Here is a 15,323-nt window from a genome sequence, read left to right on the forward strand (position 1 = left end):
ATCACAAATTCAAGAAAGATATTCAAGCTGATCGAATTCAGACTGGACACTATAACATAAACAGTGGGCCCGGTATCCGATAAGAAACACTAATCCGCAAACAGCCAGAAAATACTTAAAATACTGTAGCAGTCACCCAACTTACCCAGAAAATACTTCGAATCTAAGCCAACTTTTCAATCAGTAGGTAGGTGAGTTGAAGCCTCCCCATCTAAACACAGACAGATTAACACAATACCCGAATTTTCGATATAAAATCGACCAGCAAGACCTGTTACAACTTACCAGAACTTGACCCCTTTCCAAATTCCAAGCAGATGCTCTGGAAGCTTTTCTTCGTTGCCAACGAATAACATCATCCCGCTATCTCCTATATGCATGAACAATGTAGGCGTAACCAGGTTTGACCACTTTGTCTGCTTCAACAGCAACCATCCAGCACCAGGCCAAATAAGCGATTAAGACTATTTGATGATGCAATCGCCTATAGTTTCCTTTGGCCATAACGTTTCCTCCTCTCGAGAAAACAACTAGAAATAAGAGATTTATATCAAACACGATTACAACATTGTTTGATCAGACGTCCACACAAGACGAGTTGTTTATGTGGGACTGTTTTGGTCCTGACCGTGATAAAATGTTCGTCATCTGTGGACCAGAAATGTTTCTTAATTGACATTAAGAGTACGGTGTACAAGATTCAGCTAGTTTTGACATTAAAATCTAATCTACCTGTGTTATTCTCGTACAATCATATATTACACTAGTGCTATACACAACCTCAGAGATTCCCAACATAGTTGAAAAAAACAAAATGAAACTACAAATGATTTACCTATATGTAAAACCTGCAGTTGAAACTCGAGCCTACTTAGACACCAGCTGATATTTCCTTCACGGCAGGGCTTTCTTTTTTCTTCGGCGGTTCTTGAGGTTTCTGCAGAACAGCCTTGTTGGGAACTAAAACCATAGTCATCATCTTTTCGCTGAAGTGTCTAGATTCTTCTGTTGCAAGCTGCAACCCACATAAACAATCATACAATTGAAGATAAAAAACCAGAGCAACTGAATAACTATATAACCAGAACTTAAAGTGGACTGCAAACAGTTTATTTTTTAGCACAAAAAAATTACAGACCAATCTGAAGCACTTCAGGAATATGAAAAACAAGCACTTTGGATTCATTTGTGAATCGAGACATGAAGAAGATAGACTTAAACTCAAGCAACAACTTATGGTGGTGGGTTCATGTAACTCCATTTATGATTCAAAATGCAAGCAAATACACATCAGTACCTCCCCGACATCACTCTGGAATTTTTGGATCAGCTCAACAGCAATATCACGGAACCATTTTTCACGGCCTTTCAAATTGACTATAACCTTGACCTGCAAAAATTGGTTGCAGCGCTAAATACATAAAAACATAAGAACAATATAGGGAGGTAAACTCTGGCATCAATGACAAATGTAAGCAAACCTTATCACCATCTTTCAAAAACTTCTGGGCAGCTCTCAAGCGCACGGAGTAATCATGTTGGTCGATGTTGTAACTGTACACACAATGATAAAAAAAAGGTCGTACCCAGTGCACAAGGCTCCCGCTTTACGCAGGGTCTGGGAGAGGTGAATGTCGGCTAGCCTTACCCCCATTTATGGAGAGGCTGCTCCCAAGTCTCGAACCCGAGACCTACCGCTCATGGGCGAAGGCACTTGCCATCTATCTGTGTATTTCAAACATTTGTTTTTTTCATAAGCATCTATCTATGTAATTCAGCCATTAATTAACTCACATGTCAAACAAACACGTTAATACTAGGGATTTGAAATAAGACTAAATACAAATAAACAAGGGAAGATTAGTGCATTATCCCATTTTGAGCTCCTTCAAATCCATGCGGCTAGCTAACATTCAAGATAAGACTATGGTCAGTTTAGTATCTTTCCTCAAATCAGAGAACTATGCATTAATCAGAAACTCAAGACAGAGAAAAAACTCACCTGCACTTTTCTTCTGCTGGTCTCTTTTCTTCTTTTGCTGTTCGTATCTATATTTACTGACAAAGAGAAGGGGTATAGACAATTAGATCTACTCGTTTTAGGATTCAAGAAAAAAATACATAATATTTAGGGCGATTGGTTCCTGTAAATACATATGTATGAAACAGGATATATAGGTAAATCACCAAGATCCCAATTTTTTAGTGGCACTCAACATCCTGGTCAATGTGCTACCATAGTTTGTCATTGTTGCACAAAGCATTTACCAACGTCTTCCCGAGCCACAGAATATGAAATTACCGCTCTTGCTATCTATGTTTATTTACTTCAATAAACTAACATAAAACTATGAGGGGATATATTTGTAAAGTTTGAGCATTTATCGCAAATAAGAAACAGGAAAAACTAAGAGAATTGTGAACTTCTTCTAATATGTTATAAAATATCATACTTGTAATCCATTATCCTGAGAACTGGAGGATCTGCCTCTGCAGATAATATTACCTGCAACAATGCAGAAGATATTAGTCTTCAAACCATGTTATAAAAGCATTGTCCTAACTCATATATGAAACTCAAAAAGAATTCAAAGAAATGAGATTTCGTACAACATGATATACTAAATGCAGGTGCTCATTACGGACTAATACAGAACACATAGTTTCAGAACAATAAACCAAAATGCTCAGTTCACATTTCTTTTAGAAATCTATTCCGAAAGGAAAACTAAACCAAGTTCATTGGCACCGCCAATGGCAGCGAACATGATCCAATGCAGACACTGTCTAACTGAAGATCGGATTCACGGTTGGCAGATGAGATTTCAGGAACTTATTTCCTCATATAATAATCTCCCAACACATGCCATGTAACGTTACGTGGCTATGTGCAGTACGTATGTGCATGCAATTTTTATGTGCAGTACGTATGTGCATGCAAAGAGGTCGCACTTGGTGCGATGGCAAGTGCCTTCGCCCATGAGCGGTAGGTCTCGGGTTCGAGACTTGGGAGCAGCCTCTCCATAAATGGGGGTAAGGCTAGCCGACATTCACCTCTCCCAGACCCTGCGTAAAGCGGGAGCCTTGTGCACTGGGTACGACCCTTTTTTTACGTATGTGCATGCAATTTTAAGGTAAGTATATACATAGAGTTCCCTTCTTAAAAGTGAGTGGGATCGGATAGTGTCCTCGTATTGACTGTTTCTTGTTGTGGACCTATCGAGATGCTTCCTTGCAGAACCCAACAAGGGCTGTAACTCAATAGAGCGAGTGGGAAACCTTGTTCATGTTTTCGAGATCAGTGTTTTCACCCCACAATGTGCCCAATTCATGGTCAGGAAACAGTTAACGCTATGGCGGTAACCTATTTCGCTCCATGAACAGAAGAGAGGAGTCCCTCTTACGAAGTTCTGCAATGTATGTATATACATATACATGTACATATACATATACATATAAGCTTATATTGTATGTAAAACAGAACAAAAACTAGTGGCAAAATGCATACCAAATCGAGTTCAGCATCGTCAGCCAGTCGAATAGCCTCACTTTTACTCACCACTCCAACCTACGTGGAACAACAAACAATCCCACAATTCATCATCAACCAAAAAGAACACATTTTGAACATAACATTAGCAAAAATTAACAAAACAAAAACACAAACCATGTTCTGCTTCGCGTCGATTAGCCTCACAGTATCCGACCTGTTTCAAAAACATCCAACAAGGAACCACCTCAAAATTCGATTTTGAATAACGTAATCACAAACAGAAAAACGCACATTAAACACTTAATAAATCGATTAACTTGACGCTGGAGATATCGAGGGCCTCGTCCTCGTTTGAGGAGTCGCCTTTTCGTGAGCGCCGCGAGTCATTGCTGGAGTTGTCGTAGCGGGGCCCCCCGCCGAAACGGGCTGTGATTCGGCTGCAGACGGTGGATGAGAGGGAGCTGAAAGAGCTGGAATTTACGAAACATGAGCTGTTGAAACGGAGGAGGCCGCCGAAATGTTTGGACTCGGCGGAGGAGAGCGAGAGCGGACACGGCGTCGGTTTGGAAGTGGTGGCTCGGGATGATAGCATGGGTAGCGATGCGAAGCCGGTGGCGATCCCAGCCATGGTTAATCCAAACACTCCAAACAGTAAAAAACAACTATTAAAACACGTGTTGCCCGTCACAATGAAAAATTTCTCGTTGAAGACGAATGAACGGGAGTGGACTCCATGGGCCTTGGACCTTATTGGGTCACAATTGTTTGGGCTCATCACTCCTACAGTGAGGCCCACAGTGTGTTAGAGACTTCGAGTTCAACCATGAATCTTCATTCCGCTAGAGTTGATAGGTTATACCTTTATACGTACATGAGATTGTAAGGGCAGGCGTTTTACCGCAATAACAAGAATCAATCGAACTGAATGATTAGAGTGTTGAGTTTAACTTTCGTCGATTTTTCCTCCAGCAACTAACTATTTAATCCCTAACGCTATCTTTTATAAACTGATGTTCCAATTAACTGCTTTAAATTTCATTGGGGATATGCATCTTTTTGGTTGCTGAAGTATAGTTGATCCCCAATTTACTGCCTTGTCCTTGATTGCCATGGGAAAAAACCAAATTCTTACTGAAACAAACGTCTTAAAAGGTAAATTGCTAGCTTCTTATTGAAATAGCTGTTGACATTTTAACATAGACACACTACTTACAGAGCTTTTAGCGTAAAACAACACAAAACCGAAAACATGTTTACAATCTAAACCCCAAAACACAGAACGCACTTAAACCCACAAACAAAAACAGAGCAGCCCAACCCATTTGCAACTTCAAGCAACTCAATCCACCTCCTCAATCTTGGGGCCGGGTCCATTGGCGGAGCCAGTGGAAGCGCCACTAGGCATGTCGTCTCCCATCGGCATGCCGCCTCCAGCGCCGCCGGCACCCTGGTACATTGTCGCAATAATAGGGTTGCACAGCCCCTCTAGCTCCTTCAACTTGTGCTCAAACTCATCAACTTCTGCCAACTGGTTCCCCTCCAGCCAATTAATCACCTCGTCCACCGCCTTCTCGATCTTTTCCTTGTCTGCGGGGTCCAATTTCCCTGAAAATTTATCATCCCTCACGGTGTTCCTCATGTTGTACGTATAATTCTCCAACGTATTCTTTGCATCCACCTTCCTCTTCACCTCCTCGTCCTCCGCCCTGTACTTCTCCGCATCCTGCACCATCTTCTCTATCTCCTCCTTGCTCAGCCGACCCTTGTCATTCGTAATCGTAATCTTGTTCTTCACCCCTGCCGTTTTGTCCTCAGCCGACACATTTAGAATCCCATTCGCATCAATGTCGAAGACCACATTGATCTGCGGCACTGTAACACCCGCCCCCTAATTATAAAAATATATGTTGTAATTACCCCCAAAATGTTTTAAATATATCAATTTCACCCTTTTTGATCTACCAAATCAAGATCCAAAGCATTGGATCCCTTTTCTTTCTAAATCTGCCACGTGGCAGCCCCCCCAAAACAATCTTTTTCTTCTCTCTTTTCCCCCCCGTGAACTCCCTTCTTTCTTCTTCTTTTCTGTTTTTCTTTTCTTTCTTCCTGTCTCTCCCTCTCGGCTCTCTCTCATCTCTCACTTCTCTCCCTCTTCTCTGCACCGCGCCCACACGCACGCACCCATCTCCCCGCGCAAGGAAGCCCATCACCCTTCATCACCGCGTCCTGCTCTCTCTCTCTTTCTCTCCCTCTCGTTCTCGCGACCCCAGAGAACCGGAAAAGGAGCTCCGGCGAGATTTTTCAATCTCCGGTTAGGTAAGCCCCTAATTCTCTCTTTTCGTCCTTGATTCTTGCGAGATTGAGGTTTAATTGGAGTTAATTCGTGATTTTTGGAGGTTATAGAACGAAATCGAAGCCGGGTGTAAGCACACCCAACTCCGGCGACCTCGGGGGTTTTTCCGGCCATCTCCGGCCGTTCCTCGACGAAAGGAAGGTATAAAAACTCTCCCCTCGTCTTGCTCTTCGTTTTGGTACCTAGATCGGGGTCTAAGGTTGTGTGTGGTAGTCGGTCGGAGCTGTGAAGCTCCGGTGGTGGTGTTCTCCGGCGAAACCAGGCCTTTCAGGCCATGTAGAAGCACCAGGCCCTTTGGGCCGTTTGTCAAACCCACGGGCCTTAAGCCCGTTTTGCTTAAGCCCTAGCCCAATCTTTTTATTTGTTATTTTTATTTATTTGTTAGTTGTTTAGGACCTTAAGGCCTTCGGGCCATTAGGATTAGGGCCCGTAGCCCTCTAGCCCAACCCAAAAACCTTTTTAAGGTTTTTATTTAATGTTATTTCCTGTTTTAGGAATTAAGGCCTTGGGCCAATTATAGAGTGGGCTTTCAGCCCTTTTCCAAGCCCTTTAACCTTTAATAAAATCCAAAATCCTTAAGGCTTTTCGGCTCAACCCAAATTCAAAGCCCAGTTGACTTTGACCTCTGACCAGTTGAATGTTGACTGTTGACTCGGTCAACGGTCAGAGTTGACTTTGACCAGTCAACGGTCAACGTTGACTTTTTGAGTTGATTTTTCGGGGTTTCGTTCAGGACCTCTCCTAGGCTAATTTCAACGTCCTGAACCCGTTTTTGAAGTCCGTTTTCCCAAATTCAATCGTTTGAATAGAGTTTGACCAAAGGTACTCCTTTATGTGAATAGGTGAAATTATTAACGGTGATTCCGTTATACCTTTTTGGTACAGCTTTGCATCATCGGTGTACGGTGAGTGGACCCCTTCAAAATCATGTTTTAACAATAGAAATGCATACATGAAAAACATGATTTAATACTTATGTTTTACGAAGTACTTTATGAGATATATGCTTACTGAGGCTAGATTGAATTATTACTATTTTTCCTATAACCCATGTTCTTATAGAATATCCGATGGATGACGATATGATATTTAGAACATGTTTAGAACACCTCTTTGTAGTATAGATGATGGATGACTTTATACTACGAAGTTGTTTTTCAATATGTTTATGCTCAATGGTTTTGTACTTACCTAGTGGTCCTTTCCGCTACGGGACGTAGGGATAGATTCCGGTCCGTCCCGAGCGACGGTTTGGTGTTAGCATAGGGCCTGGAGTGTGTTTCCTCTGGCTATTTAGCACAGGGACGGGGAGCTGGCATGGGGCATGTAGTGTATTTTCCTCTGACTGTCTGCTCAGAGACGGGGAGCTGGCATGGGGCCTGCAGAGTATCGGACAATTCACTAGTGTTTATTACTTATACAAGTTATGAATTTGAGATACTGCACATCATGCTAGGTTTCGGAAAACCTATGTTTATCATTATATATGTGTTTTCATAAACCTGGGGGTTAGTATGTTGATAACTGTTTTATTATATTTATATCAAATTGGTCCACTCATGTTTGTTTTGCGCCCCCTTCAGGACTTAGAATCGAGGCGTACAATCCCGGCATCCAGGCACTTCCGCTTCGGTATCTTCGAGTCCTCTCGGTGTAGGACCCATTTCTTTGTTCATCTAATTTCATATTATTTCCTTTAGTGTTCTAGTTAGTTGTATGCTCTGAACACGTTCCTTAAATGCATATTCCTTATTCTTTTACATTTATAAGTTTTATCTATCCTTTATTTTCAGCAATTACACTCAATAAATGGCTTTCGTCACCCTCGGGTGTCGGCCAGCACGTGCCTATCCTAGTATTCGGGGAAATATCGGGATCGGGGCGTGTCAGATTGGTATCAGAGCGAGGTTTGTTCAGAGCATACTTAGGATTCTCTTCTATTATCGTAGAGTGTTGGTTTTGACATCATTTGAATGTCAGGACTCTAGATTTGGTGCCTTTCGGCGCAGTCGTGCGAATCTTCCTCTGTTTGAATTATCACCTTCGGGTTGATATACAAGAATTTGTGTCGGGATTATGCCTCATCGATGACGTGTTTGAATTGTTGGACGACTTTCAACTTCGGATCGATGCTCTGCGACGTGCATTCCCTGGGAATGACGAGTAAAGTCGGTGTTACCTGGAAGCGGCGTGTTTTAGAAATATCAGTTTGAAGAAGTCTGGTCAAGTCCAGCTGTAAATCCGAAATGGCGATGCCACTCTGCAACATGCGTTCCCTAGGAATTGCGTGCAGAGTCGGCTTTGCATTGAAATCTTGGGAAACGGAAAAATCTTGGTGGTACGAATTGGTTAAGACCAACTGGAGATCTGAAGCGATGATATCACTCTGCAACATGCGTTCCCTAGGAATGGCGGGCAGAGTCATATCTCTTGGGAATTGCTTGAAATATTCGAGGTGCGTGTTAAGGAAGTGAGTAAGTGCTAGTGGTGACGACGGTTAGTAGGGGTAGTGGGTGGGAGCAAATCAATGTTATCGGACTCATTACCACCGAAGAAATTTAGGTGAATCTTTATAACAATTCTAGGCGATTGTTTTATCGATTACCTTCTTACTTATTCGAACGAGGAAGTCGAGTTCCTAAACCCTTGACCGTCAGCTTCACACCAAATTCTTCGAGTGTTGACTTCGCTCACATTAATTTTTTTCTTGGGAAACGCCTTGGTAGCAGACACTATTCTCATCAATTTCTCAAAATGGAGTTGCGATTCTTGTTGTTGTAGTTGGACTTGGATGATGAAGATTCAGTCTTGTTTGGATAAACAGATTCCTTGAATTTCACCTGGGTCTGGTACTCAGTGGTAAACCTTAGCACCTTGTCCACGAACTTTTCGGTAGAGGTGAACTTAGCCTCTTGCTTGTAGCCCAACCGACTAGTGCTCTTGTCCACCAACTGTCTAGCCTTGTAATTTTCAGTGTAATGGCTTGAGACTCTACCATATTTATCATTGTACGAAGATCGAGCTTTACTCTAAACTTCTCTGGACTCATTGAGCTTTGGTTTGCTTAGAGGCATCACTTTAAGGTAGCCAATCGTGTCACTGCATGCATATGCGGGCTGCTTCGTATCTTTCTTCATCGTCATTCTGTTGATTCAAAGGTTCTATGTTTAATTTTTGAACGTTGAAGCAGCTCTCACAAAGTATTGTGAATTGCGAAATGTTTTTGGCCTTGTCAAATCTTATTAACAATTCTTGACTATTCTTGAGATTAGACCTGTTCCTTTTTGGCTAAGAAACCAGTCGACCTTATTGTGATGATTAGCCAAATAATCATAAATAGTGACTTCTATTTCTGCATCTTCATTTTCCTTCGCTTGTTTGTTTCTCAATGTGAACTGGATCATGCCGGGACATTACACAAAGGGTGTAAAAAAAAAAAAAAAAAAAAAAAAAAGAAACGTTTGTTCTCGGCGTGGTTTCTCGTTCAAATCGCAATATCTTGTACTCCAGTTTTAATGGACTTGTTTTGACTCTCAAATCTTGAGTGTTCTTTTAGCCTTCTCGACATGGTTTCTCGCTCAATCAGTGAGGACTTCACGATCGATCGATTCGGCGGAAGTGTGCGCCCAATTCTTATTGTTTTGGACAGGAATGTTGGGAGCATAATATTTTGACAAGCTTACCAGACTTACCAGAAAGAGTTCCTCGTGGGTGTGAAGTTTGAGTCGTCTTTTGGTAAGAGACCGGTGAAGATTGTGGTGCAGATGATTAGCATATTGCATCACTATCTTCATGCTGAATTGAATGGTCATCACTCATTATCTTGTTGCAATTCATTACCATCATATCGTACTCTGGTAGATCTTTTCGATGATGTGATGTGTTCGCCTCAACACACCTCAGCGTAGCTTTCCACTACCTCGCACCAGGATCTTTCGGTTCGAGAGCACGTGGGCATGAGGTTTAAACGGTCTTTTAGTAAGAGTTGGTTGAAGGTTTTAGTACAGAAGGTCAGCATATTGTATCACCATCTTACTAGAATTCATAGGCATCACATCGGTTATTTTCCAACGATATGTGTACGTCTCAACGCATATTTCCACTACTTCACTTCCGAACCTTATTGTTGTGAGTACGTGGTTGTTAAAACACTTCTAGCGGATCTGTTTGGTGCATTCTGGAATGGCACTACAGAACGGTCGAGGCAAGAATCGGATAATCTTTGCACTTCTCTCGAAAGGTGTGTACTCTCTTTTGTTTGTAGGTTGACTATTTGCGAGTCGTTCTTTTTCCACCAACTTTGACCTTGGTTGACTAGAATTATGCAACTAAGCAAAAATGGAGAGGTGGTTTGAGCACTACAACAGTTCCCAAAAGATATTGCTTGTTGAGGAAGATGACTTATCGTTTTCTGCTTGCTTGGTTCGAGCTTTTGGGTCTACTACTAACATGGTAGCCACTTCTCTTGAATTTCAAGGTACAGTTTTCAAATGGGTTCTTTACTGGTGACACTCTGGAGTAATTGGTCACATTTGGAAGAACTGAGGAGGATAGGATGCTTGGTGTTGGATAAAGTTTTACGACGACAGTTTTTGTTTTGTTTGGTTTGGGTATGGCACTATTGCGACATGGTACGAGGGTTTCTACATGCAACACTGGTTAGCAGAGGAGTATTGTGAACTAGTATTCGGAGGATCGAATTTACGACGTGAAAAATTGTACACCCTCAAGAAATTACTGCTTGCTTATCGAGACAACAAATATGTGATCGATATCACGGGCGGTCGACTGTTGTATCGATAACGGATTCGTTGGGTTCGTTAAGCAAGTGGGCAGGAAGATCCGTCTACGACAATTGTTACAGATTAGCTATTCTTGGGATTCGACCCAAAGACACATCTTTTCTCGGAGTACGTGAATCTACGAATTCTTGGGCGAAACCCACTCTCATCTTTCAGTTTTGATTTTCAGTATAAGTATTTTAACTTCCTTTAATTTAGATATTTGTTTTTGTCGTTACAAATGTTTTGAGGAAAGTGTTTTCTGTTTTCAGTTTTAAGTTCAGCTCGAATTTTCAACCTATATATTAGTACATCTCTATTTTGACGTTATCGTATTTTATGTACTTACTTTTGACCTTAAGCTATTTTATGTTTTTGACCTTATATCTTATTAAAGTATGTTTTCTACTTTTACACTGATGGGGATGAAAGTAAGAGTTTGGAGGCATGATAGAGGATTTTGCAACCCGCTCACGACGGTGTGACATATTCTCTTTGATGCACCCACTCTGACTTAATTTCTCTTTATATATATATTCTTCTTACTATTTTCGAGTATTTTAGTTTAGTAGTAATTTTAAATTTCGGGGACGAAATTTTTATAAGGGGGGTAGATTGTAACACCCGCCCCCTAATTATAAAAATATATGTTGTAATTACCCCCAAAATGTTTTAAATATATCAATTTCACCTTTTTTGATCTACCAAATCAAGATCCAAAGCATTGGATCCCTTTTCTTTCTAAATCTGCCACGTGGCAGCCCCCCCCAAAACAATCTCTTTCTTCTCTCTTTTCCCCCCCGTGAACTCCCTTCTTTCTTCTTCTTTTCTGTTTTTCTTTTCTTTCTTCCTGTCTCTCCCTCTCGGCTCTCTCTCATCTCTCACTTCTCTCCCTCTTCTCTGCACCGCGCCCACACGCACGCACCCATCTCCCCGCGCAAGGAAGCCCATCACCCTTCATCACCGCGTCCTGCTCTCTCTCTCTTTCTCTCCCTTTCGTTCCCGCGACCCCAGAGAACCGAAAAAGGAGCTCCGGCGAGATTTTTCAATCTCCGGTTAGGTAAGCCCCTAATTCTCTCTTTTCGTCCTTGATTCTTGCGAGATTGAGGTTTAATTGGAGTTAATTCGTGATTTTTGGAGGTTATAGGACGAAATCGAAGCCGGGTGTAAGCACACCCAACTCCGGCGACCTCGGGGGTTTTTCCGGCCATCTCCGGCCGTTCCTCGACGAAAGAAAGGTATAAAAACTCTCCCCTCGTCTTGCTCTTCGTTTTGGTACCTAGATCGGGGTCTAAGGTTGTGTGTGGTAGTCGGTCGGAGCTGTGAAGCTCCGGTGGTGGTGTTCTCCGGCGAAACCAGGCCTTTCAGGCCATGTAGAAGCACCAGGCCCTTTGGGCCGTTTGTCAAACCCACGGGCCTTAAGCCCGTTTTGCTTAAGCCCTAGCCCAATCTTTTTATTTGTTATTTTTATTTATTTGTTAGTTGTTTAGGACCTTAAGGCCTTCGGGCCATTAGGATTAGGGCCCGTAGCCCTCTAGCCCAACCCAAAAACCTTTTTAAGGTTTTTATTTAATGTTATTTCCTGTTTTAGGAATTAAGGCCTTGGGCCAATTATAGAGTGGGCTTTCAGCCCTTTTCCAAGCCCTTTAACCTTTAATAAAATCCAAAATCCTTAAGGCTTTTCGGCCCAACCCAAATTCAAAGCCCAGTTGACTTTGACCACTGACCAGTTGAATGTTGACTGTTGACTCGGTCAACGGTCAACGTTGACTCGGTCAACGGTCAGAGTTGACTTTGACCAGTCAACGATCAACGTTGACTTTTTGAGTTGATTTTTCGGGGTTTCGTTCAGGACCTCTCCTAGGCTAATTTCAACATCCTGAACCCGTTTTTGAAGTCCGTTTTCCCAAATTCAATCGTTTGAATAGAGTTTGACCAAAGGTACTCCTTTATGTGAATAGGTGAAATTATTAACGGTGATTCCGCTATACCTTTTTGGTACAGCTTTGCATCATCGGTGTACGGTGAGTGGACCCCTTCAAAATCATGTTTTAACAATAGAAATGCATACATGAAAAGCATGATTTAATACTTATGTTTTACGAAGTACTTTATGAGATATATGCTTACTGAGGCTAGATTGAATTATTACTATTTTTCCTATAACCCATGTTCTTATAGAATATCCGATGGATGACGATATGATATTTAGAACATGTTTAGAACACCTCTTTGTAGTATAGATGATGGATGACTTTATACTACGAAGTTGTTTTTCAATATGTTTATGCTCAATGGTTTTGTACTTACCTAGTGGTCCTTTCCGCTACGGGACGTAGGGATAGATTCTGGTCCGTCCCGAGCGACGGTTTGGTGTTGGCATAGGGCTTGGAGTGTGTTTCCTCTGGCTATTTAGCACAGGGACGGGGAGCTGGCATGGGGCCTGTAGTGTATTTTCCTCTGACTGTCTGCTCAGAGACGGGGAACTGGCATGGGGCCTGCAGAGTATCGGACAATTCACTAGTGTTTATTACTTATACAAGTTATGAATTTGAGATACTGCACATCATGCTAGGTTTCGGAAAACCTATGTTTATCATTATATATGTGTTTTCATAAACCTGGGGGTTAGTATGTTGATAACTGTTTTATTATATTTATATCAAATTGGTCCACTCATGTTTGTTTTGCGCCCCCTTCAGGACTTAGAATCGAGGCGTACAATCCCGGCATCCAGGCACTTCCGCTTCGGTATCTTCGAGTCCTCTCGGTGTAGGACCCATTTCTTTGTTCATCTAATTTCATATTATTTCCTTTAGTGTTCTAGTTAGTTGTATGCTCTGAACACGTTCCTTAAATGCATATTCCTTATTCTTTTACATTTATAAGTTTTATCTATCCTTTATTTTCAGCAATTACACTCAATAAATGGCTTTCGTCACCCTCGGGTGTCGGCCAGCACGTGCCTATCCTAGTATTCGGGGAAATATCGGGATCGGGGCGTGTTAGGCACGCCTCTCGGAGCTGGAGGGATGCCCGAGAGCTCAAACTTCCCCAACAAGTTGTTGTCCTTCGTTCGCGCTCGCTCTCCTTCATAAACCTGGATCAGAACTCCGGGTTGATTATCCGAATAAGTCAAAAATATCTGCTCTTTCTTTGTCGGAATTGTCGTGTTCCTCGAAATCAGCACAGTCATAACCCTGCCGGCGGTCTCGAGACCGAGATTGAGCGGCGTGACATCGAGCAGCAGCAAGTCCTGCACTTTCTGATCCCCTTCGCCGGTCAAGATCGCCGCTTGCACCGTCGCGCCGTAAGCGACAGCCTCATCGGGGTTTATACTTTTACAAAGCTCATTCCCGTTAAAAAAAGTCCTGCAAAAGCTGCTGGACTTTTGGGATTCTTGTCGACCCGCCGACAAGAACTACCTCATGAATCTGCGACTTGTCCATCTTCGCATCCCTTAGACATTTCTCGACGAGCTCCATACAATTCCTGAACAAATCCATGTTCAATTCCTCGAACCTCGCACGAGTAATCGACGAGTAGAAATCGATACCTTCGTACAAGGAATCGATTTCGATTGTCGTCTGGGTGGTGGAAGATAGAGTCCTCTTCGCCCGCTCGCATGATGTCCTCAGCCGCCGCAACGCCTTGGCGTTTCCGCTAATATCCTTCTTATGCTTCCTCCGGAACTCCGCCACTAAGTGATTCACCATCCTGTTGTCGAAATCCTCTCCGCCCAGATGGGTGTCTCCTGTGGTGGCCTTCACCTCGAAAATCCTCTCCTCGATCGTCAGAAGCGAGACATCGAAAGTCCCGCAGCCGAGGTCGAAAATCAGGACGTTCTGCTCGCCCTTTCTCGAGGCTTTTTTGTCGAACCCGTAGGCAATGACAGCGGCGGTCGGCTCGTTTATGATCCGCATGACGTTGAGCCTGGAAATCACGCCAGCGTCCTTGGTGGCCTGCCGCTGTGAGTCGTTGAAGTAAGCAGGAACAGTCACGACGGCGTTCTTCACCACCTGACCCAGATACGCCTCTGCGACCTCTCTCATCTTCGTCAGCACTATTGACGAAATCTCCTCGGGCGAGAAAGTCTTCTGCTTCCCCTTGTAGGTCACGAAGATCATGGGCTTGTCGCCGGGGCCTGGAATAACCTTAAAAGGCCAGAGCTTCATGTCGCTATGCACCAACGGGTTGGAGAACTTCCTCCCGATGAGCCGCTTCGCGTTAAATACGGTGTTATGCGGATTCATCGCCACTTGGTTCTTCGCAGCATCGCCGATCAGCCGCTCGGTGTCAGTGAAGGCCACGTAGGACGGGGTTGTCTGATTGCCCTGTTCGTTGGCGATGATCTCGACACGATCGTACTGCCAGACCCCAACGCAGCTATAAGTTGTGCCGAGGTCGATGCCGATGGCCTTTCCTTCCGTCTTGTCCGCCATTGAAACTACTTAAAAAACAAAGCTCAAGATTTGCAGACAAACTTGCGGGAAAAATAAAAGATTTCTGAAAAACCGAAGGCTTTGTGGTCTTTTTTAAGATTTCTGAAAAGCTGAAAGCTTTGTGAGATTTTTTTTTTATGAATTCTGAGATGGGTTTTGGATTGGGGATTGGAATTTGTCAATTTATAGTGGTTTGAGGCATTGTTCGAGAGAAATTGAAGATAGTGTAAGGGGAATCGGTGGGAAGCATAAAG

General features: G+C 42.9%; 1 protein-coding gene, 1 long non-coding RNA gene and 1 pseudogene across 4 annotated transcripts; 1 reads left to right on the plus strand and 2 right to left on the minus strand.

The window, feature by feature from the left end:
• Positions 1–392: 392 nt before the first annotated feature.
• LOC108169332 (translation initiation factor IF3-2, chloroplastic-like) lies at positions 393–4,185 on the minus strand. Of its 3 annotated transcripts, none has more exons than XM_070814469.1 (10): positions 3,811–4,185; positions 3,668–3,707; positions 3,509–3,568; positions 2,454–2,506; positions 2,003–2,058; positions 1,873–1,906; positions 1,482–1,554; positions 1,298–1,390; positions 836–1,015; positions 393–530 (listed from the first exon to the last, which is right to left on the minus strand). In XM_070814469.1, exons 1-9 carry the CDS (start codon positions 4,119–4,121, stop codon positions 872–874), a joined length of 864 nt encoding a protein of 287 aa, XP_070670570.1. In that variant the 5' UTR covers positions 4,122–4,185; the 3' UTR covers positions 393–530; positions 836–871. The 3 variants fall into 3 exon arrangements, with proteins under 3 accessions (XP_070670570.1, XP_070670571.1, XP_028949725.2); XM_070814470.1 differs by having other exon boundaries at positions 511–648; XM_029093892.2 differs by lacking the exon at positions 393–530 and having other exon boundaries at positions 652–1,015; positions 3,811–4,184.
• A 647-nt stretch (positions 4,186–4,832) lies between these two features.
• Positions 4,833–15,069, minus strand: LOC108169246 (heat shock 70 kDa protein-like; annotated as a pseudogene).
• On the plus strand, positions 5,558–7,606 carry LOC103407516 (uncharacterized). Its single transcript, XR_011576275.1, has 3 exons — positions 5,558–5,809; positions 5,897–5,987; positions 7,430–7,606. It is a non-coding gene; the product is annotated as an uncharacterized lncRNA (long non-coding RNA).
• Positions 15,070–15,323: the final 254 nt, after the last annotated feature.

Source organism: Malus domestica, chromosome 15, assembly GCF_042453785.1.
Source record: "Malus domestica chromosome 15, GDT2T_hap1".
In the NCBI taxonomy this organism is placed as follows: domain Eukaryota; kingdom Viridiplantae; phylum Streptophyta; class Magnoliopsida; order Rosales; family Rosaceae; genus Malus; species Malus domestica.